This window comes from Lethenteron reissneri, chromosome 52, assembly GCF_015708825.2.
Source record: "Lethenteron reissneri isolate LAM-NWPU_2019-01 chromosome 52, ASM1570882v1, whole genome shotgun sequence".
In the NCBI taxonomy this organism is placed as follows: domain Eukaryota; kingdom Metazoa; phylum Chordata; class Hyperoartia; order Petromyzontiformes; family Petromyzontidae; genus Lethenteron; species Lethenteron reissneri.
Window position 1 is genome coordinate 9,182,032 of NC_083830.1, and position 22,565 is coordinate 9,204,596.

Consider the following 22,565-nt stretch of genomic DNA (forward strand, 5'->3'; position numbering starts at 1 on the left):
CTAAGCAAAATTTGGTTGGAGGCCCCTTTGATGTATGATTTTTTTCACCCACTAGCCAGCAGTGACTCTAGGGGGCCCTCTGCTGGCCACGGGGCCCTTTGCAATTGCAAGGGTCGCTTAGTGGCTGGGCCGGCTCTGTACACAGTATAATGGAAGATCAATAGTATTCATCTGCTCAAATGTCCACACAACGATAAGCCACTTCGTCGAGCTATCATTTGCGATCGCCAGGTCGCTTCTGAATAAGTATAACCCGTAAAAACAAAGTTTTATCGCTATAAATCCTTTATATGTGTGGCGGCTAGAGTCCTCTCGTCCTCTGGCTTGAGATGGCTGCCACCTATGGGTCAGATGATTGTCTGCAGTATTAAACAATTGGTAATTAAATATTTAATTTGTTTTTCCTAAACAGTGTAAAATTTTTGAAAAAAATTTTCACGAACATTAATTGTCTCGCACAACGAGTATGTGTGAAGAATGTCAGCTCGATTGGATCACGGGAAGTGAGTTAAAAAACGACCGAAAGGTTTGCACGGTCGTAAGCAAGCAAGCAAGCGAACTTAATATAAAGGATTTAAAAAGAGCTTCCGTAGCTTCGTAGAGCCTTGCTTCTGTGAAATAATGAATAGTTTAAAATATGAATACATCGAGTATAATCTAGATTTGAAGTTTTCGTGACTGCAGGGATCCATACTCTTTGGTTCTTTCAGTAAAGTCACGTAGGTATAAAATAACATAAATTAAATCACGACGTTCAGCATTTGTTTCTTGCTGTGGTTGTCCCATCTGATGACGGATGCTTGTGTTGCGCCCGAAATGTCGTGATTTATTTAATTTTATTTGATACCTACGTGACTTTACCGAAAGAACCAAAGAGTATACATCGAGTATAAGTTGATCGTGCTTGTGCAGCACTGACGAACACAGCAGCAGGAGTATCACCATGTCATTTATTTGGACATTTTTTTTCGATTTAAAGCTTTCGTGATTGCAGGGATTCATATTCTAGATATTAAGTTTTCGTGACTGCAAGGATTCATACTCTTTAGTTTTTTCGGTAAAGTCACGTAGGTAATAAATAAATAAACTACTAAATTAAATCACGACGTTTTGGAGGCAACACAAGCTTCCGTCTTCAGGTGGAACCGTTACAGCCTTATTACAGTGAATTTGCCTGTAACGGTTCCACCTGAAGACGGAAGCTTGTGTTGCCTCCGAAACGTCGTGATTAAATTTAGTTATTTTTCATTTATTTATTTTTTACCTACGTGACTTTACCGAAAAAAACACGTAGAAGGGAAATAATAAAATAATAATACAAATTTCCATACAACAATAACATTTTCACGACGTTTCGATTGCAACACAAGCAATCATCATCAGGTGTGAAACCCACAGCAATAAATTTTGAAAAAAAGTAGCGGTTTTATCTATTCGGACATCTTTAAGAACTCCCCGGGTCATCCTTAAGAGTTCACCCCAGGGCGGTCTCCTTAAGAGTTCCGGGGCCGCCTCCTCCGCTCCGCCGCGTGTTCGAGCCACGTGTTTGGCCAAGCCGCCGCGGTGCGTTCTCCCGTACGGTAACTCCCCAACTGAAATCTAAATTATAGAAGTAAAACTCCGCAGTTTCCACCGGCCATCCAACGCGATCACCACGCAGGTTCGCGCGACACTCATTTGGCTGTCGTCTCCGTGTATTTTTCGAATGTGCAAGAGTTGTGCGTTTGCGCGGTTTCCCGGGCCGGTCTCGCCTGGTTGGGTAGCCGGATAAGGTGGCGCTTGGTCGGTATGCGGTACAGGCTTAAGGGGGTCCTTGATGCCTGTAACGTTTTGTAGTGGGCCGTAAATCACACGCTGGCTATGGTGTTATAAGATTGTTAAATATAACACTGGTTTGTGTATACGTTGCTTGTGAGTTGCCAGGAAACTCGCAGTATCACTAACATGTGGTTAATATTGTATATGTTCTGTGCTGTGATTGTGGAGCGGTGGGGCAGTTGTTCGCGGGCTGTGTACACCTTCACCCGAGTTTGATTTTATGCCACGGCTAACATCAGTGGCGAGTTACATCTGAACCGTTCCTGTGCCCCCCCCCCCCCTAAAATCTGTACTATCCAGCGTGGTGAAGTATGGTCATACAACCTCCACGACTGCAACGGCGTGGGTAGGCCTCTATCTCGCAGTGTATTGATAAATGTTTGTGAATTATAGTTTAAAGCACTGCAGACCAACTTCTTGTAGTATGTCAGTTGTTAATACTAGATTGTTTTCTTATTTAACTGCCAAACTTTTCATCTAAAAAGAACTCCATACATTCGTCAATATTACTGCTTTCAAAGAAAAAATACAATAGGTAACGTTTCGAGCAATGCCCCTTATTCATGACGCACCGAGAGACCGGAGGTACAGAGTCGGTGTTATTGAGTAAATGTGTTTTAGTTTGTGTTAATTGAGCTTTTGCATCATTGCCAACACAGCCAGCGCCCCATACATTCAACTAATAGGGATATTGTTTTTCATTAACCGGTTACTGTGTCGTAATGGTTGGACTGTAAGGGGTATCCTGGAGAAAATGGTAACCTTCATTTGCTTGTCAAGTGTTTACTGTATTCTTAAGATAACCACCTTGGTTTGGGTCTTTCCCCGTCATGTTGAAAAATGATGAAAGCACTCTGTAGTCCCACAGAGCAATGTAAATTCTTCATGCTTGGAGAGTGCGGCTGTGACCTCATGTTCACACGGTGGAGCAGGGGTCGGGAACCTTTTTGACTGGGAGAGCCATAAAAGCCAAATATTTCTAAATATATTTCATTGACAGCCATATAGTATTTTTAACGTATAATAAATTAAATATGTCTTACTTTTAATGCGACTTCTGGTCACGGAACCCGTGACCCGAGAAATTTTATCTTCAAAACTAATTTCTGTTTACTTTAAAATGACACAGTATTATTAAGCAATATCACAAGTATTTTAAAATCAGTTCCAAACTGATTTTATTATTTTTATTATTTTTTTCAACTCAAAATTGTCTGGGAGCCATATGCCGTCACCGGAAGAGCCATATATGGCTCGCGAGCCATAGGTTCCCGACCGCTGCGGTGGAGGGTGGCACCTCCCTGTCACCATTCCCGCTATACAGTAATATTCACGGCACGACAAACCGATAATTCAAATTCCTGGCACGAATTGAGAGCAAACCAAATTTCATCTGGGGAGCCTTTATGTATAGCCGTTGGTGAGCGGGTTCTGAGACCATCAACTCAATTTACTTGAGAACACGGTTTAATCAGAGGCAGCTGCCTAGCTTGGAACCCCACATCTCAGCGGTGTCAGCTCAGCGCTCATGAAAAAGACTGTAAAAAATTGGTTTATAGTAATGCTCTTCTCCATCACAGTTGCACAAACTAATTGTGTTTTTACTTGACCTCGCGCGCAGGTAACAACTCCGGTTGTTGCGCGTCTCCCCTCGACATGGGGGAGTTCTCCGTGCACCGGGTGCGTCTCTTTGACTGGGTGCCGAGCGCCGCGCGCTGTCTCGCCTACTGTGCCGTGACGGAGCGCATCGCGGTGGGGCGAGCGGACGGCTCCATCGAGATCTACAATGCCACGGATAACTTCTACCTCGAAAGGGCAAGTGTGGCGTCGCGAACAGGGGGGGGGGCGGCTATGCACACAAATGTGGGCGTCACGGTGGCGAGATGTTATCTCCCTCGCCTGGTATGCAGAGGGTCGTGGTTTCGATCCCGAGTATGACGCCTGCTGTATATTTGGAGTTTGGTCCTCTGGTTTTTCCCTTCACATGTAGAAACATGGGTTTAGAGCAGTGGTTCTTAACCTGGGGTGCGAGATATGCCAGATTTTTTTAGAAGGTAAATCATCAAAACACAAATTAAGCATGGGCACGTAAGTCCAACTACTTTGTTTCATCAACCCTATGTATTTATTAAAATTTTTTTTTTACGATGGAGAACCAAAGGGGTGCAAGGCAGCAGTAAATGTTAAGAACCACTGGTTTAGAGTATTTGGCTGCTATAAATATCCACTTGATAAGCCACTTTATTTAGCTATCAGTTATGTCCAGGTCGCTTCTCAAAAAGAGTCATATAGCTCGGTGAGCCATACCTGGTAAAATATGAAATAGTTTAAATATTTTAGTTTAAGTATGCACAAGTATACCGGCAGTGTACACCGTATACGGGATTGTGCGCAGCGCTCGCAGCGTAAGCTCTTACAGAATGTATTCTGCTGTTGTGAAACATTTTCGACGCGAACAAAACTATTGGATTTTTTTGGCCTTTGCCTCCACCACCTTGCTACCCTGTAAATCGCTTCTATTCACGTCATTTCGATATTCGTCGTCGCACCTTTCAGGAATGCATCCCCACCCCCCCGACGTAAACTGGGGTATTGCTGTCGTTCAGTTGTCGCGCAACCCTGACGATGCCGCGTGCTGCTGCGTGCCACCGCAGGCGATCCCGGGGGGCTCGGGGCGGGAGCCCGAGGCGCTATGCTGGGCGGGCGCCGGGCGTTTGTTTGGCGCTGGGCTGGACGGCGCCATCCTCGAGTTCGACCTCCAGAGGCTGCGCGTCCGCTCGCGCGTCGACGCCTTCGGCGGCCCAGTGTGGTGCATGGCGCCCGACGCAAACGGGTCGCGTCTCGCCGTACGTACACGCAAACTCATGCACGCACGCGTCCACACGCGTCCACACACACACTCTGCTATGAGATGGTCATGTGACAAGTATTTTTTTTCTTTCTCATTCAGCAAGAAACTCCATTTAACCCGATGGCTTTGTCTGGCTAGTCATTGGTGACCGGGATGAGACCATCGACCCGCTACACTTTTGTCATGGGCGGTTGGATCCTGGATGTGATCCCAGGATCATGGCAGTGTAAGCTCGATGTGCTGTGACCTCTTAGCCACCAAAGACAAAGAGCTTTCATATCGCCTTAACAAATTGCTCTGGCAAGTGCTGTTAGCGAGCACCTATGGAGACCAGCATGGCACATGAGGGGGTTGGTGGCCAGCATCACACCCGATCGCCTGTCTCCCAACTGGTGATGTTTACACATTGCATCAGGTACTCATTTAAGGTTGAGACGACCTAGGGGAGGCCCAGGACTGGTTCAGCTATTTTCACTGGTGTTGGCCATGAGGGGGAATTGAACTCGGGTCGCTGGGTTCATAGTGCAGCGCGCTAAACTCTGCGCCCACCGCTCCCTACCGGGACCCCTTGTAACATACGATGCTTGCAAGCGGAAAAATTGTGCTGCAAAGTGAAAATAATCTTTGCGTGCAGGTCGGGTGCGAAGATGGATCTGTGAAGATATTCACTGTGAACATAGAAGGCATCCAGTTTGAGAAAAATCTTGAACTTCAGAAAGGTATTCGCCCCCTTCCCACCCACATAACATAAGCACATGGCTGGTAGAGTGACCGACTGAGTGGGTTCATGGTGCAGTGCAATAACCACGGTTACTTTAAATCGGGGTGGTTAGTTGGTTCGTGCTACTGTCAATCCACTGCTGGATGACGGGGGCCCCCCCATGCATTTGTCAGTCACGGGCTTCTTTGACAATACTTCACACTGGTCAGTGCGGTTTAGTGAGGAATGGCATGCACTCGGAGGCCGGTTCAGATATCACTCGCTGCTAATGTTAGACGTGGCCGGGAATTGAACTTGGGACCCTGGCGTCAAAGAGCAGCGTGCAAACCACTGCGCTGCCGTTACAACCAAATCTAATTTATAATAATGCCGATGAACACGCACGTGTGAGTTTAGATGAACTGTGCACAGAAAAGTGTGGAGATGTGCACGCTGGGAATTACACTTCTGCCAATACGTGGCGAGGCCTTCACTTTTTCCCCTTGTTTTACTTTCGCCATTTTGGTGACCCCAGCTCACTCTTGCAAATGAGACGTTACTCCGTGTCTCTTAAATTTCTCCCCCAGGTTAAACAAAATAAAAGCTTGGGGCACTTCATCTCTTCAGTACTCGTGAATGGCGATTCAGCGCCGTAGCCGTGGCGCGTCGGCCCTGCCCTCGAGCGCCGTCTTTGTGTCCCCACGCAGGTCGCGTCGTCTCCATTGCGTGGCACCCGTCGGGCGCAAGGCTCGCCACCGGCTCCCTGGACAACATCCGAGTCTTTGACGTCAACTCTGGTACACTGGGACCGCGTTTCTCGCTTCGTCCCCTCGCGTCGTGCCCTGCGGAAAGTCGATCGTTTGCCTCGTCCGTGCAACGTCTGATGATTAGTGTTTGATTTATGTGCGAGAGAGCGAGCGAGTGAAGGAGCGGGTAGATGAATGGTTGGGTGACCGAGTGGGTGACAAGAGTCAATGGATGGATGAGTGAGTGATTATATGGATGGGGGGTGGGGGGGGTGTGCCGAGTGAGTGAATGAATGACATAAACGGATGTGCGAGCGAGTAAACGAGATTCTGCAGGAATCGGAGAGTGAACGAGATGGCAAGCGTGCAATGGGGAGTGCAAGTTGGTGAGTGAGCCAGTGACGCACAGCGAAGACTAATTGTTTTGACTGAATGAAGATCCGGCGAGCAATCGCACGAGCAGGCGAGCGAGCGAGTAAACTGCGAGAGCGGAAATCCTCGACCGAGCGCACAAGCAAACGATCGCACGGTCTCCCGACTTTCACCGGCGTGGAACGCAGGTCGCTGCACGCAACGAATGGTGGTGGGGCGGCGTAGCGGCAGCGTGGTGAACCAGGAGACGGTGGTGTGGGCCGTGGCGTTCCTGACGGACGGCACGGTGGCCGGCGCCGAGTCGTCGGGGCGGCTGCAGCTGTGGGAGGCCGAGCACGGCACCCTCGTGCGCGGCTTCACGCTCGGCCAGGCCGACATCTTGTCCCTCGCCGTCGAGCAGGTGTGGTGAGACGCCTGGTTGGTGACCGACCTCCCTCCTCCTCTTCTCTCTTCCTTCCCCGTCCTGGATCCTCTTTTCTGCTACTGTGGGGGGGGGGAGAATCGATTGCCCATTTCGCCCTTCTCCTTCGGTTCCGCCGTGGTGCGCGATGGGGCGTTGTTGGTGCGATTGGATGTATGTAGAACTTCTTTCGCACAGTACATAGCCAACTGTGCTAATGAGAAATGCGGGGGAAGGGCAAAAACTAAACACAAAAAGCAGTTCTACAGAAATGGGTTTTCAATCTGGATCATTTAAAAGTGCTTAGCTCCAGTGGCTTCCTAATATCGGAAGAAATAACATTATAGTCGGCCGCAGAAGCGTATCTGAAAAAGCGCGATGTAGTGACCGTCTTTGTATGTCCGCACGAACGTACGTCTGTACGTACTTTTAACTTCTTTCGCACCATACGCAGCCAACCGTGCTGATCGGAGGTGCGGGATTAACTTGCCGTCGCATGCCGCCCCCCCTCCCCCTCGACTCCACCACCGCAGGATGAGACCAGCATGTTCGTGGGCACGAGCGACGGGCGCGTGGCGCAGCTTCAGCTGGTGGAGTCGAGGGTCGACGCGGCCGCGTGGGTGCGGACCAAGACCTTCAAGTACCACACCCACGACGTGCGCGCGCTCGTGCTCAGCGGCAACGCTGTCATCTCCGCCGGTACGACACCTCGGGCCGACCAACGATGAGTGCCGCTTCACGCGGAGGTTTTCTAAGTCGCTTGGATCTCAAGTGCGCGTTTTTGTTTTCCCCTACTCCAAGTTGGGCCGCGCGTTGAGCGTTTCCTCTCTTCCGCCGAGCTTTTGCCACACGCTACCATGGGCTCCTTAACGAGTTGAATTATCCTGCGGGAGCTGAATTTAGATTTGGTTTGCGGGCCTCGGTTTCAAAGTGTTAAGCCTCGTCTATGAAATTAACCCGTGGGTCTTAGGTTCCTCACGGCTAACTTATTCTAAAATAATAAAAATAAAACAATAATTATATCCCTTCTACGTGACTTTACCGAAAGAACCAAGAATATGAATCCCTGCAGTCACGAAAGCTTTAAATCGAAATTTAACTTTTTCTAGTCGTGTTTTGTTTAACTGGGCAGGAATTCGAGAGACCAGGATTAGTCTCATTTGCAAGAGTTAACCTGGGTTTGCGAACATCACAAAAGCAATAACGCTAAACAAAGGACAGCAAAAAACGGAGAAAATACAACCAAAGAGAAATCGGAGATAATCCTAAGCGATGCCCAATTAATATGATACGGGATTCCATTTCCTGCGCTCGCACGAATTAATTTTACAAAACCGTCCATGGTAACGTTACCTTGCAGAAACATCAAAATGGATTCGGTCGCGACGATTGTACGAGAGCACGAGCGAGCGGACAGGGATGTGCGTTGAACACATCGCGTCTCCGCCGCTGCTAAATATGATCCCCCCCCCCACCCCCGTGTGTGATGATGGACGCGCCAGGCCTGGACGCTCAGGTAGTCGTGCGTCCGCTCATGGAGAGGATGGACGGCCCGTCGTACGAGGCCGCGCTTCGCAGGATCCTCTTCCCCCACGTGAGTGTGGTGTCGCCGGTGGCGTTGCGCCGGTCTCCCGGTCTCTCACCCCCTCCCTCCTGCTCGCTCGGAAACCCCCGTGGCACCAAACCTACTCAACGAGGTCACCACAAAAGCGACGTCGTCGTGGTCGTCTTTGCGTAATTGCTACGTCATTTCAGCTCGTAACATGCCCTGGGTCGCCAGGTGAAATGCAGTGTGGGAAAACCCACGCCTTGCACGAAGTGGCAATACAATCGCCGTACAGATGGAAACGGATGGAAATCGGTCCACTTGCCGTTTCCGCCTTCTCCTGGCGAGCGAGGGTGTGTACGACACCTTCTTGACGCCCACGGGGAAAGGAGTTTCGCGACATCCGTACGGCGATCCGCCAACCCTCGCTCCCGCCTACCGCGGCGCTGGCTCACCGCGTGCGCCACCGCCCCCTCGCCTTGCGCCCGCTCGCTCGCCGACCGTGCGTTGTGTCTCCCGCAGCGACGCCTGGTGTCGTGCGCCAAGAAGGCCGGGCGACTCCTCTTCCAGTTCCCCCGGCAGCTGGAGCTGTGGTCGCTGGGCGACACCGACTCGTGCACCGGTAAGCCGGGACTCGCGCCGCCCTCCCTGTGCCGGACGGCCCGCCCGCCGTGTGCAACGACGCGACACTGCCATCGCGAGTGCTTTGTACACCGATTGCCGCGCTGTACGGACGAGTCCTGGCGAGGGCGAAACCAGTCCACGGGGTTGTACCGCTGTTGGGACAGGTCGTCGTTTTTCCCAAAAAAATTTGAGTCGCTGTTCTAAACAACAACCACAGCCGCACGTTCAGCTCTTTGAGCCGGTGGTCTGCCAAAGGGCTGCGGGCATTCTACGTGCAGTGCGGTGGTGGTCACGTGACATGCGTGCAAGGCATGCTGGGGGTTGTTGTTTTCGCGCTGTTTGTGAGCGGCGCACCTTTGTTGTTGAGTCTTTATCTTGCAGCCTGCATGGAGGTTTAGGGAGTGTTGGACGTAGCACTGTTTAGCATCTAAGCATCCGAGTCCACATCCAAGCACGCTGCACAGATACAGGTGGGGGGAGGTGGGGGTTGGCTATGTATGGTGCGAAAGAAGTTCAACGTACATACACAAGCGGCGTCGCTTTTGTGTAAGTATTACGTAGTTTCAACTCGTAACGCTCCGCTGGCGGACAACTCGTATCGCGTGACGAGGAACGACAGACGAGCGGCTGTCCGAGCTCTGCGCTTCTCGACATATTTTAAGGTGTTATCGGCCAATTAATGAGTGTGTGTTACTTGTGGGAGGAAATCGGAGCACCCGGAGAAAATCCACAGATGGGGGAGAGGGGGGGGAAGGTGTACGGGGGACAGACGTGCATCTTGAGATGATTTGAGGAATGTGGGAATTTTTGTTGTTGTAGTTAGGAGAGAATGTGGTGCAGCGGCTCGCCCATTGTGCTTTGAACGCGATGGCCCCGAGTTCGAATCCCGTTCCCTTCCCATTCCATTCCCGGCCACGGTTGCCAGTATCGGAACCGATCCTGGGTGCCCCCCCCCCCCAACCCGATTCACCAGTACGGTCACAACAACCTCCACGCTACGCGTGTTCATACCCACACAGAGTGGGGAGGCGCTCATTCAGTGGTAGATTGACAAAGCGACTGTACTTGTGGATGGGGCGGTGAGCCACCACGCTTGGACGTAACCGCCACACCGTCCTCCATTGCCGCAGGAAAAGCTGAGTCCCAGAGTGGAAACGGAGCGCCCCTGTGGATGTGTGCATGCCATCGAAGTCGGGTTTTGGCATATTTGAGTAACTCTTTGTAATGCTTACGCTTGTTTACCCAGGAAAGCCTCGCCGAGTCCCATGACTCTTAATTCGGGAGGGTCCCACCAAGGTTTGGCAGTAGAGGGCTGACAATTGCTTTCCATCACCTCATCGCAATGGAGTAATCCGCTGTGTAATTTTTTTGTTACCACGACACCTTCATAAAGTGGCCTATTCTTGCGAATGAGGGGAGGGAAGGGGGGTGATCCGTAGCGTCCCAACTGTGAAGTAGCCCACGCCGGTTGCATATTTATACAGTTCACGCAAACGCCGCGGTAACATTAATCGGGGTGGCTGCTGGACTTGAACCGTGGACGCCTGCAACAAGCGGCGAATGTATCGACGCGGCTGCCCCGTAATGAAGACGACGCGTGTGTGTGTATGTGTGGCTCTTGTCCCGCAGCCCGGGGTCAGGACGGAGACGTCCTCCCCGTCACGAAGCAGCCCGTGAAGCTTCTGCAGCTCAAGTGCAAGGTGAGCGGGCGGGAGAGGTGGCGGCGGCGGAAGCGGCTTGTGTAACTAACGCACGAATCTTCTTGGGTTTTTTCGGTAAAGTCACGTAAAAGGGAAATAATAAAATAATAAAAATAAAACAATAAAATAATTCTCACGACGTTTCGGCCACAACGCAAGCAGCCTCAGACGCTGTCTTTCCGACAGACCTGTTCTTCACCTGAGGACGGCTGCTTGCGTTGTGGCCGAAACGTCGTGAGAATTATTTTATTATTTCCCTTCTACGTGACTTTACCGAAAGAACCAAGAAGATGAATCCCTGCAGTCACGAAAGCTTTAAATCGAAATTTAACGCACGAATGCCACCTGGTGGCCAGATTTTGTGTCGCTCAGAACTAGTTTTTGTGTCTTGGGATATTGCGGCTATGAAATTGTCCAGACCTCTACGATCGCCACGAGCTCTATTGCGGCCGCCGCAAGCTCGACGAATTTACGATCGTCACGATCTCTCGTGCCGTGGGTTTTGCGGCGTTGCAGGACGACGAGAACGTTGGGTGCAGCGCGGTGTCTCCGTGTGGCACGTGGCTGGCGTACGGCACGACGGAGCGCGTGCGAGTCTACAGGCTTCACGAGAGCGGAGGCGAGGGCCCAGTCATCAGCAAGGTGAGAGGCGGCCACCTCGTCGCGGCGCCCACGACCGTCTTTGTCGTCGTCATCGGCAGCGATGCAACTGGAGCCATTGTCATGACAGCAGTGATTACATCATCAATCTATCAATGATATCGTGATCGCAGGAGTTGATCTTAATCACCAATACTTCCGGTCATCCTCGCATGGGCTTTTGACTCGCCATCGAATGACGACACTGCATCACGCGCTTTCGGATGCGCTTCTGCATTTTATAAATGTAAATTGAAAACGAATTTATTTAGAGCTGCTGTTTTTGTTTAGTTTGTTGTCCTTTCCCCGCACCTCTGATTCAGCACGGTTGGCTACGTACGGTGCGAAAGAAGTTCAACATGCTTGCATGTCGGCCGTGACTCCACATCGCTGCTTTGACCTTTAACATCGCGATGACAGCAAGTGCCTGACATCCGAACCAACAACCCCCATGACGGACAGGGCATGGCCGATACCTTCATCCGGCAGTGGATGGACAAAGGGTTCTAAGTTATTTGTCACATCATTCCTAAGGATAATGTTAAAATATTGAAGCAACTAAAACGCCCCACGTTTGTAGACGACTCGCCGAGCTCGGCACAAACTAAATCGACCGCTGCCACCTGCTCAGGCTCTCCACGTTGGTACGACTCGCCCGCCCGCCCGCTCGCTCACTCACTCTCGTGCGCGCCTCGTGAACCTGTGCAGGTTGGGGGGCTGCCGTGCGCAGCGAGGGGGGCCCACCAGCTGGCGTTCTCGGCCGACTCGTCCCGCCTCCTCGTCGCAGGGGACACGGGCACCCTCCACGTGGTCGCCCTCGGCGCCAGGCGCCCCAAGCTCCTCCACTCATTCACCCCGCCCAACGGTCAGAGCCGCCGGATGGGTGATGGGTGTCCACCACTATGCAGGGTGATGGGTGTCCACCACTATGCAGGGTGATGGGTGTCCACCTCTCGGCAGGGTGATGGGTGTCCACCACTCTGCAGGGTGATGGGTGTCCACCTCTCTGCAGGGTGATGGGTGACCACCTCTTTGCAGGGTGATGGGTGTCCACCGCTCGGCAGGGTGATGGGTGTCCACCACTCTGCAGGGTGATGGGTGTCCACCTCTCTACAGGGTGATGGGTGTCCACCACTCTACAGGGTGATGGGTGACCACCACTCTGCAGGGTGATGGGTGTCCACCTCTCTGCAGGGTGATGGGTGTCCACCACTCTGCAGGGTGATGGGTGTCCACCTCTCTGCAGGGTGATGGGTGTCCACCACTCTGCAGGGTTATGGGTGTCCACCTCTCTGCAGGGTGATGGGTGTCCACCACTCTGCAGAGTGATGGGTGTCCACCACTCTGCAGGGTGATGGGTGTCCACCACTCTGCAGGGTGATGGGTGTCCACCACTCTGCAGAGTGATGGGTGTCCACCTCTCTGCAGGGTGATGGGTGTCCACCTCTCTGCAGGGTGATGGGTGTCCACCACTCTGCAGGGTGATGGGTGTCCACCACTCTGCAGAGTGATGGGTGTCCACCACTCTGCAGGGTGATGGGTGTCCACCACTCTGCAGGGTGATGGGTGTCCACCTCTCTGCAGGGTGATGGGTGTCCACTGGCCATAGTCAGTTGGGGATGTGTATTGATTTGCGAGCTGTAGCGGGGCGGGTGGGAAAATCCTGCTGCCCCCCCCCCCCCCTACTCTGTGGATCAGGGAGCTCTGTGCTATGCACTCCCTGTGGGCCGTTCTCTTAACACGGGGTGATGCACCGCTCTTCAACGTGACACGTTCACTCGGCCAGCCAGTCGGTGTCTGCGCTCGCCAGGAGTTTGTCAACATTTTGATGATGTTTTTGGCTGGGCCGCCATCGAAGTGAGGGGCGGATATGTCTTGTCGCCACAATTGTATCCCAAGTTGCTGTAGGTTTCATGCCAAGACGAAAGAATCGATTCGGACGTGTCGGCCCATGTAAGCAGATCCCCTCTCCAAGGGACTTCTGATGCAGAGAGTAGGGGACGGGCAGCACTGGGCCCGAGGAATAACGTTCATCGCACGGGAGTCAAAAATGGCTGTTGTCAATTCACACGCCGCATTGTGGCGACGACGATTTAATATCGACGATTACGGCCATGATCCTGTCTGGTGGGATGTTTGTGGTCGTGATGACGGTGATCACGGTGATGATGCTTCTGGAGATTTTTATGGTTCTCGTGACCGTGATGATGACAATGCTAATGACGGTCGCGTGCCCGACGCACGCAGGCTCGGTGGAGCCGATCCAGCTGCTGGCGGTGAGTGAGGACGGGGAGTGGGTGGCGACTGCCGCCTGCGACCGGGCCGTCCACGTCTACAGCCTGAGCAAGTTCCGAGTGAGTCCCCGGTGACGCCACCAATGACCCCCCCCCTCCCAACCCTTACAACCGCTTCCGCCCCCACAACCGCGATCACGCTTCTGCTGCACCGCCCATCATCCCCACCACCACCACCACCGCCGCCACAAAGACAAAGGTCCCCTGTATAGCCTTGACCGACTGTTGGGGCAAGTCCTGTTTGCGAGTACCCTATGAAGGTCGGCACGGCACACAAGGGGGTGGGTGGCCAGCACCACGCCGGCCGCCTTTGTCTCCCGAGTGGCGATGTTTTTACGCACCGCACGAGGTCCTCATTTAAGGCTGAGTCGACCTAGGGAAGGCCCAGGACCGGTTTAGATAATCGTCGCTGGTGTTGGCCGTGAGCGGGCATCGAACTCGGGTCGCCGGGTTCGTAGCGCAGCGCGCAAACCGCTACACTGCCACCACATCATCCGCGCGCCACGACCAATTTCCAACCACGGCCACCGACGGGTGTAAATCGCGGCGACGCACCGGCCGTGGCGACGTTTGTTGGGCTGAGAGGTGTGCACCGTGCAGGACCCTCGTCCACACGGTCGAACCCAGGGGGGGTCGGCAAACCTGCAGCTCTTCGGGGAACTGGTCCAGTGGCGTTAACTTATTTATTAAGGACCACCGCCTTTCTCGTAGTCACCACACGGTGCATCGTGGATCTTGAAATATTGAGTTTGGTTGTTTTTTTACCGATTTCGAAACAAATGGCTCGTTCTTGTTGTTTTGGTTGCCGGATCCACCTGGTCTAACCACTGCTGACCGATATCACGAGTCATGGTCTAGCCACTGCTGGAGATATGATGAGCCCAACACTGGAGAACACCCATGACTAGTGGCAGCACTCGAGTAGAGAGGGACCACAACCACTCTGCTGCCACAACCGTCATCCCCACGGCAACCACATCGTCACAACCACGTGTTCACGACGCAACCGCTCTCCTGACACGGCCACAACCGCTCCTCCCCACACCGACGTCACCCCATCCCAACCGCTCTCCTGCCAGAGTCAAGATCCTCGCCGTCGTAGTTCCTCCGTGGTGTTCATTGGACCACGACTTGCGTCTTGCACTCCTGCTTGTACGATCTCAAGTGCGTTCCGTTGTAATGTTAAACTTGCTGCTGCTTCTTCTCCCACCCCCACCCCCCGCCTCCCGCCAGCACCACTGCGCCCTGCCGATGTACGGCTCCCAGCCGTGCGCCATCGCCATCGCGCCCGGCACCAACAACGTCGTCGCAGTGCACGCCGACCACCAGGTCCCCCGCGCCACCACCACGCGCCACCACCACGCGCCACCACCACGCGCCACCACCACGCGCCACCACCACGCGCCACCACCACGCGCCACCACCACACGCCACCACCACGCCCCACCACCACGCGCCACCACCACGCGCCACCACCACGCGCCACCACCACGCGCCACCACCACGCGCCACCACCACGCACCACCACCACGCTCACCCAGCGCTCGCACCCAGACCGGCTACTCCCGCTGAGACCGATAACTCCCACCGAGTACTCCCACTGAGACCGATAACTCCTACTGAGTACTCCCACTGAGACCCAAACCTCCCACTGCGTACTCCCACTGAGACCCAAACCTCCCACTGAGTACTCCCATTGAGACCCAAACCTCCCACTGAGTACTCCCGCTGAGACCCAAACCTCCCACTGAGTACTCCCACTGAGACCCAAACCTCCCACTGAGTACTCCCACTGAGACCCAAACATCCCACTGCGTACTCCCACTGAGACCCAAACATCCCACTGAGTACTCCCACTGAGACCCAAACCTCCTACTGAGTACTCCCTCTGAGACCCAAACCTCCCACTGAGTACTCCCACTGAGACCCAAACCTCCCACTGAGTACTCCCACTGAGACCCAAACCTCCCACTGAGTACTCCCACTGAGACCCAAACCTCCTACTGAATACTCTCACTGAGACCCAAACCTCCTACTGAGTACTCCCACCGAGACCCAAACCTCCCACTGAGTACTCCCACAGAGACCCAAACCTCCCGCTGAGTACTCCCACCGAGACCCAAACCTCCCACTGAGTACTCCCACAGAGACCCAAACCTCCCGCTGAGTACTCCCACTGAGACCCAAACCTCCCACTGAGTACTCCCACAGAGACCCAAACCTCCCACTGAGTACTCCCACTGAGACCCAAACCTCCCACTGAGTACTCCCACAGAGACCTAAACCTCCCACTGCGTACGCTGACTGAGACCAAGTACGTTCACTGAGACGCAGAACTCTCACCGAGTACTAACACTGAGACTCCTCAGTACTCCCACTGAGACCGACTTAAACACTCAAGACTCAAGTTGAGACCACGACTGACTCGGTCGTGGTCGAGCAACTCCTCTAGCCTAGCCCCCCCACCGCCTTCTCTCACGATCCTGCGATGTAGCAATCCGCCTGGCGCCCGCACACGGACCGATTGTCGTCGCTCCGTCTCCCCGGTGGACGTGTCCTCCCCTCTGGGATGCACGGTGGAATGCGTAAAGCCTACTCTTAGGTTTTTTCGGTAAAGTCACATAGGTAAAAAATAAAATAAAAATTAATAAAAGTAATAATAGAAATAAAATAATAAATCAAAGCTTCCGGGCGCTTTGCGCGTTCGCCCTGGGTTCGTTAACCCCCCCCACCCACCCTTCTCTGCCCCTCTCCCTCCTCCCCCCGGCGTTAGGTGTTTGAGTTTGGCGTGCGGGAGAAGCAGTACACGGAGTGGAGTCGCCGGCAGCGGAAAGCGGGGCTGCCCGCGAACTGGCAGCGGCGCGACACGCCCGTCACGCACATCGCCTTCCACCCCGCGCGGGCCGAGCTGCTGTTGCTGCACGACGCGTACCGCCTCGTCGTCATCAGCACGGAGGAGGCGAGCAGTCGACCCACCTGCTTCCCCCTCCCTCGCTCGCTCCTCACCCCGCTTCACACTTCACCCTCGCTTCCCTCCCCCCTTTTCCTACCTTAATCCCCCATCTCGCTTCTACCTCGCTTCCCAATTGCTTCACATTCGCTACCCCCCCCCCTCCCCCACCCTTGCTTTGCCCTCGGTTCTGCCTGGTTTTCCTCCTGGCTTTCACCCTCCCTCGAGCGGACGGCCCCCAACTTCATGTGGGTAGACTCTTGTGCGGCGCGGCAATCATCGGCGTGGCCAGGCTGCGAGGCCATCGACTCCGCCACCCTTGAGAACCCAGTTTTAACCACAGGCAGTGGCCGTAACCTGGATTAGAACCCAGGATCTCGGCGTCTCGGACATCCTGAGCCACCCATCCTCATCGCTCAGGGCGACGCCCACGATACGGAGCCGAGCGGCTCATAGAGTCCTTGCTGCCGAAATTAAATCGAAATTTTAAAAAATCCTTATAAACCCAGAATCCATGTCTTAATCTTTTTCTCGACTGCTGGAGGAATCCGATTAACTATTGAAGTTCGTTTTTACGGATGTCCAGTGTGGCCCGGTTGGCAAGTTACAAAAGCAAATATAAAAAAAACGCAATTATCTGCTAATTGCATTGTCCTTGTCCTCTTTGCCTTTTGGTGTTCACTGGTGGTGAGACTCGGCCATAAAGAAGTCTGTCTCTGGTATAGGCCAATCAGTTTCAAAGGCAATGCATCACATGTTATCAGAGCATGGTTGTTTGCATGATCAAGTACTGCGTGTGGTTAATGCAGGCTTAACTCCTCGCGAAAAGGTATCTTATTTGGTGTTTCAACGTTTGAACACCTGTTTTATTGCCAGAAAGGGTTAAACCTACTCCTAGGTTTAATATAAATAATGAGGGCGTTAATTATATAAGTCCGATTCATCAGGATTTGGCGACGCAGCAAAAATCAACAACGAAACAGTCCCAGACCACACCAAGATAGCACACAGCAGTAGTCCCTTAATGGTTGACAGTGTCAGTGATTCACTTTAATTATTTCCCCCCCCACCCCTCCCCCTATGTCCCACGCAGACGATGGACTCGATGAAAGAATGCAAGAAGTACCAGGTGAGTGTCCGCAGTCTTTTGGATTGAATTGTGCCGCGGTAGTGAGATGTTAACTTCCTCGCCTGGTCCACAGGAGATCATGGATTCGATCCTGACGCTGATACCTGCTGCTGTATATTTGGAGTTTGCGTGTCTCTCTCTCTCATCATCATCACGGTGGCTAGATGTTAAATACCTCGCCTGGTGTACAGGAGGTCGTGGGTTCGATCCCGACCCTGACGCCTGCTGCTGTATATTTGGAGTTTGTGTCTCTCTCCCTGTGGTTGTGTGGATTTTTCTCCGGGTCCTCCGGTTTTTCCCATCACATTTAGAAACGTACGTGACGAGCATTTGGCTGCTATACATTTCCACATGATAAGCCACTTCGTTGACCTATCATTTGTGGCCCGGTCGCTTCTGAAAAAAGAGCTGTATAGCTCATATCGGCCTTACCTGAGGACGGCTGCTTGCGTTGTGGCCAAAAACGTCGTGAGAATTATTTTATTATGTTTTATTTTATTATTTTATTATTTCCCTTCTACGTGACTTTACCGAAAGAACCAAGAAGATGAATCCCTGCAGTCACGAAAGCTTTAAATCGAAAAATAGACATTGTTTTAGTTTACTTTAAATGTGATTCTGCCTGTAAACGTGGTGGCAGCGTGCGTGTTGGCTGCCATACAGAGAGGCAGAGCCCTGGACCAAATCACGTGAAGTCGCCCAACTTCATCAAATCTCGGAAGCTTAGCAGAGTCGAGCCCGGATAGTGGGCTGCTGAGGGGCTACGTTGAGGGAGCAGTGGACATTACAGCAAAATCCATCGTTGTACTGCACCTCTGTGTTCCAACTAGAGGCCGACCGAAATTTGGTTTCGGCGCCGAAAGTTGGCAAATGGCCTTTTTGGCATATAGTTTCGGTTTCGGCTGAAAGTACATTTTTAACTTTCGGTCTGGTTTCGGTTTCGGCAGAAACCAGAAATTAGTTTTTGGCCGAAACCAGAAATACGGTTTTGGCCGGCCTCTAATTCCAACGTCTGTCTTCGCCACCTTCACCAACCCACCCCGACCAGCGTGGTGAAGTATGGTCAAACCCACACCACCCACTTTTCCCTCCGCTACCCACCACCTCTATAACGCCACAGCCCCGTGGTGGCAACCTGTGGGGTGCAGCCGCGGTGTTCGCCCGTACGAGCACTCTCCAGGCTTTAACCTGTTTGGCTTCTGAGATGTGACGAGGCTGCGTCCATTCTGGGTGATCTGCTCGTGCATCATCGCGGCGTTGTAAACTTGAAACGCGTTGCGTTCGTGCAAAGTTACAATCCGGGCGTGGCGCTCACCCCCCCCCCCTCTCGTGCGCCGTGCCCGGAGCGTCATCGGTGCTCGCTGAAGTCACTTGCTCCCAAACTCTCTGTTCGGGCTGTACGGGGTTTTTTTGCCTTTGTAGTTAGCATGCTGTAAGCCGCTCAACATATCCATTTGTCCCCATCAGCCACTGCTCTACCTGGACGTGCTGCACGGCGGAGACTCGCTGGTGGTGGTGGAACGACCTCTGACCTTCATCCAGGCCCACCTTCCTTCCGCCGTGCGGCAAAAGAAGTTTGGAACCTAAACGAAAAGCACAACGAGCGGAGGGAATGTCAACAGTCTCTGCAAGCTACGCGGATTGGACGCTGCCAAAACCGCCCACGTACGACGAGACAAGCCGCTCTTTTATAACGTTTTCCGCGCCGCCTCTGCCCTGCGGCACGTCGTATCTGATCTGCTGCTCACACGGAGAGAGAGCCCGCGAGTTGAGATAACAAAAAATAAGCACGTTTTCAAGTTGACGTGCGGCTCCCCACCTCCACTCCCCGGACTTACGCGTCTCGTTTTGAGACGCGTAACAAATGACAAGCAGCAGCACAATCGAGGCGGTCACAATGCCGATCGTTTTTCGCATCATATCGATAACGTTAATCGAATCGTCTGTAATGTGTAAATCGTCACGGGAGCGTTGATGGGGCGTTCGGCCCCATCACGCCTCGTCGCGGAGTGTCAAGAGTAGAGTCTAATATAAGCGCAACTCTTGTTGTACCTCCACATATAAATAAAATTATGTTTTAGTCCATCAGTCTATCGGCTATCCAGATCAATATTATCCAGCAGCAGCATTTGTTTAAGCAACAAAACTCTCTAGACTGTTTTTTTTATCTTCTGGGTCTGTAATTTTTGGCAACCCAGAAGCATTTGCTTAAGAAGCCTGGCTCTGCTGATGCGATCCAAGAGGTCAAAACCAGTACACAATTTTCTTGCTTAAATTACCTGAAATAAGACCGATGGACTCAAACTAATTTGCTACGTGGAGACGCGAAATGGCGTTCTTTGCTTTTACCAACAAATTCCGCACAATATCGCGTCTCTGTGTCGTTGTGTGCGTGCGTAAGCACGCAACGACACAGAGACGCGTGCGAGGGCAGAGCGTTTTATAAATCCCGTGTCCCCCTCATTCGTTTTGTCGTCCGGCTCGGTTATTTTTTTTGTTTCGAGAATTTGTCGGGATTTGTACGTTGGAGAGGGGGGGGGGGGGGGGGGGGAACGGGATCGTGGGGTCGCGCTGCCACGCTGGGACCTGTCGGTTTGCTCGAGAGAAAGAGATAATAAAACTATTCGCTTATCTTCCAACGCGCCGCTTCTCCTCGCTTCACTGGCGCTGTGGGGGAAAGTCCGTGTGTGCACACCGGTGGTGGTGGTGGTGCATCCTGGGAGGTGAACTTTATAATATAAAAGGCAAAGGTGCAGCCCTGGAATTGCTTGCTCGTGCCACTGTTCGAAGGTTCCTCCACCAGAGGGAGATCTGTAGAGCCCCTCTATCAGAAGCTTCCTCGACTAGAGGGAGATCTGTAGAGCCGCTCTATCAGAAGCTTCCTCGACTAGAGGGAGATCTGTAGAGCCCCTCTATCAGAAGCTTCCTCGACTAGAGGGAGATCTGTAGAGCCCCTCTATCAGAAGCTTCCTCGACTAGAGGGAGATCTGTAGAGCCCCTCTATCAGAAGCTTCCTCGACTAGAGGGAGATCTGTAGAGCCCCTCTATCAGAAGCTTCCTCGACCAGAGGGAGATCTGTAGAGCCCCTCTATCAGAAGCTTCCTCGACCAGAGGGAGATCTGTAGAGCCCCTCTATCAGAAGCTTCCTCGACCAGAGGGAGATCTGTAGAGCCCCTCTATCAGAAGCTTCCTCGACTAGAGGGAGATCTGTAGAGCCGCTCTATCAGAAGCTTCCTCGACTAGAGGGAGATCTGTAGAGCCCCTCTATCAGAAGCTTCCTCGACTAGAGGGAGATCTGTAGAGCCGCTCTAGCAGAAGCTTCCTCCACCAGAGGGAGATGTCTAGAAGTAGGTCCCTCTACGAGAGGGGCTCTGTAGGGTCCATCTGGGAGTATTTTCAGAATATAGAACTCTTCCACGCTGGTCAGACTAATTTAACGAGGTGGGAGTCCCCACATTTTATGCCGTCACCTGCCGATCGACTCGGGTTACAAATGTAGTGCCGATTACTTTTGGACCGTATGCGGCGGGTTGTGAAATGTCCTTGGTGGTGGTCGGATTTCTGAATAACAATGCAAACGGTTTAATTGTCGTCACAGGATTGCCATTTGGAGGATGGTGGTTAGCGCACTTCACGATGAGCCTGTCAACCCAGGCTCGATTCCCACGCCGGCTAGCATCAGTGGCGAGTGACAACCTGAGCCGGAAGACCAGACCTACATCTGAACCGGTCCTGGGTCCCACACGAAGTGCGGTCAAAACAACCCCGATGGCCTTTTTGCCAGTATCAAAGTATGAACAATAATAGGGTTTATCCTTTCTGGCAATAAATCAGGAGTTGTGTTAAGATGTTAAACCACAAAATAGATAAGTTTAGCAAGGAATCATGCCCGCATTAACCACGCATAGTTATTGCGGTGAACATGCAATCAAACTCTGATAATATATGCATTGTCTTTGAAACTGATTGGCCTACACCAGAGACAGCCTTCATCCAGCAGTGGATTGAGCAAAGGGATCTGCTGCATGAATAATTGAAAGTCTCTCTGTCGCCACGGAGGCTTTGTTTGGACACTGGAGCAACTTTGCCCAATGTCTTGAGCAAGGCGCTCGTGTTTTGTTTAGCGAGCTTGCCGGACAATAACTCACTTATACGGAGCCTAACTCTGTAAACTGCGGCAGTGGTTGACGTGCAAACTCAACACTCGACGCACGCGCGCGAGCACGCGGACACGTGCAGCAGAAATCCGCGGAGTCTCCACGTGGATCCGCCTCCTGTTGGGTGGGGTGTGGCACGCGGGGTCGTATTCGGCACGTCGAGCGCCGGCAAGTTTACACGAACACGTCCAGCTGGCGTTATATTAGCTATACAATTGTAGTGTCAGCGGAGGTTTTTCAGGAGCACCTTTCATAATGAGTTTTCTTTGGGTTAGATCGCGTAAATATATAAATGTGTCGTTAAAACCCGCAACCACCCGACAGCCAACTAGTAAGGTTTGTCACGTAAACAGAACGTGGCCATATCGTCACTAGTACAGCACTAGTGTGTAGTGTATAGTATAGTGTATCATAGTGTATGGTGTAGTGCATTGTGTAGTGTATAGTGTAGTGTACTAGTACAGCATCACCAGTGTGTTGGAGAGCCAAGCCACAACATTTACTATGAGTACGACGGTTCACCAGTAATTACAACTAGCTTAAATTACTGGCAAAACGTCGTAATCAGATTGTTGTGGCTTGGCTCTCCAACACACCGGTGATGCTGTACTAGTACACAACACTATACACTACACAATG

General features: G+C 52.4%; 1 protein-coding gene across 5 annotated transcripts; it reads left to right on the top strand.

Moving 5' to 3' along the window:
* Window positions 1-1,495: 1,495 nt before the first annotated feature.
* Window positions 1,496-20,305, top strand: UTP4 (UTP4 small subunit processome component). 5 transcript variants are annotated; one of them, XM_061573174.1, is made up of 17 exons: window positions 1,496-1,580; window positions 3,440-3,633; window positions 4,473-4,664; window positions 5,304-5,388; window positions 6,077-6,166; window positions 6,676-6,887; window positions 7,421-7,586; window positions 8,390-8,481; window positions 8,956-9,055; window positions 10,687-10,757; window positions 11,274-11,399; window positions 12,105-12,261; window positions 13,644-13,750; window positions 14,924-15,019; window positions 16,464-16,649; window positions 17,734-17,769; window positions 19,237-20,305. In XM_061573174.1, the coding sequence occupies exons 2-17, from the start codon at window positions 3,475-3,477 to the stop codon at window positions 19,354-19,356; spliced, it is 1,995 nt and encodes a 664-aa protein (XP_061429158.1). In that variant the 5' UTR covers window positions 1,496-1,580; window positions 3,440-3,474; the 3' UTR covers window positions 19,357-20,305. The 5 variants fall into 5 exon arrangements, with proteins under 5 accessions (XP_061429158.1, XP_061429159.1, XP_061429157.1 ...); XM_061573175.1 differs by having other exon boundaries at window positions 1,496-1,563; XM_061573173.1 differs by having other exon boundaries at window positions 1,517-1,660.
* The last annotated feature ends 2,260 nt before the right edge of the window (window positions 20,306-22,565 follow it).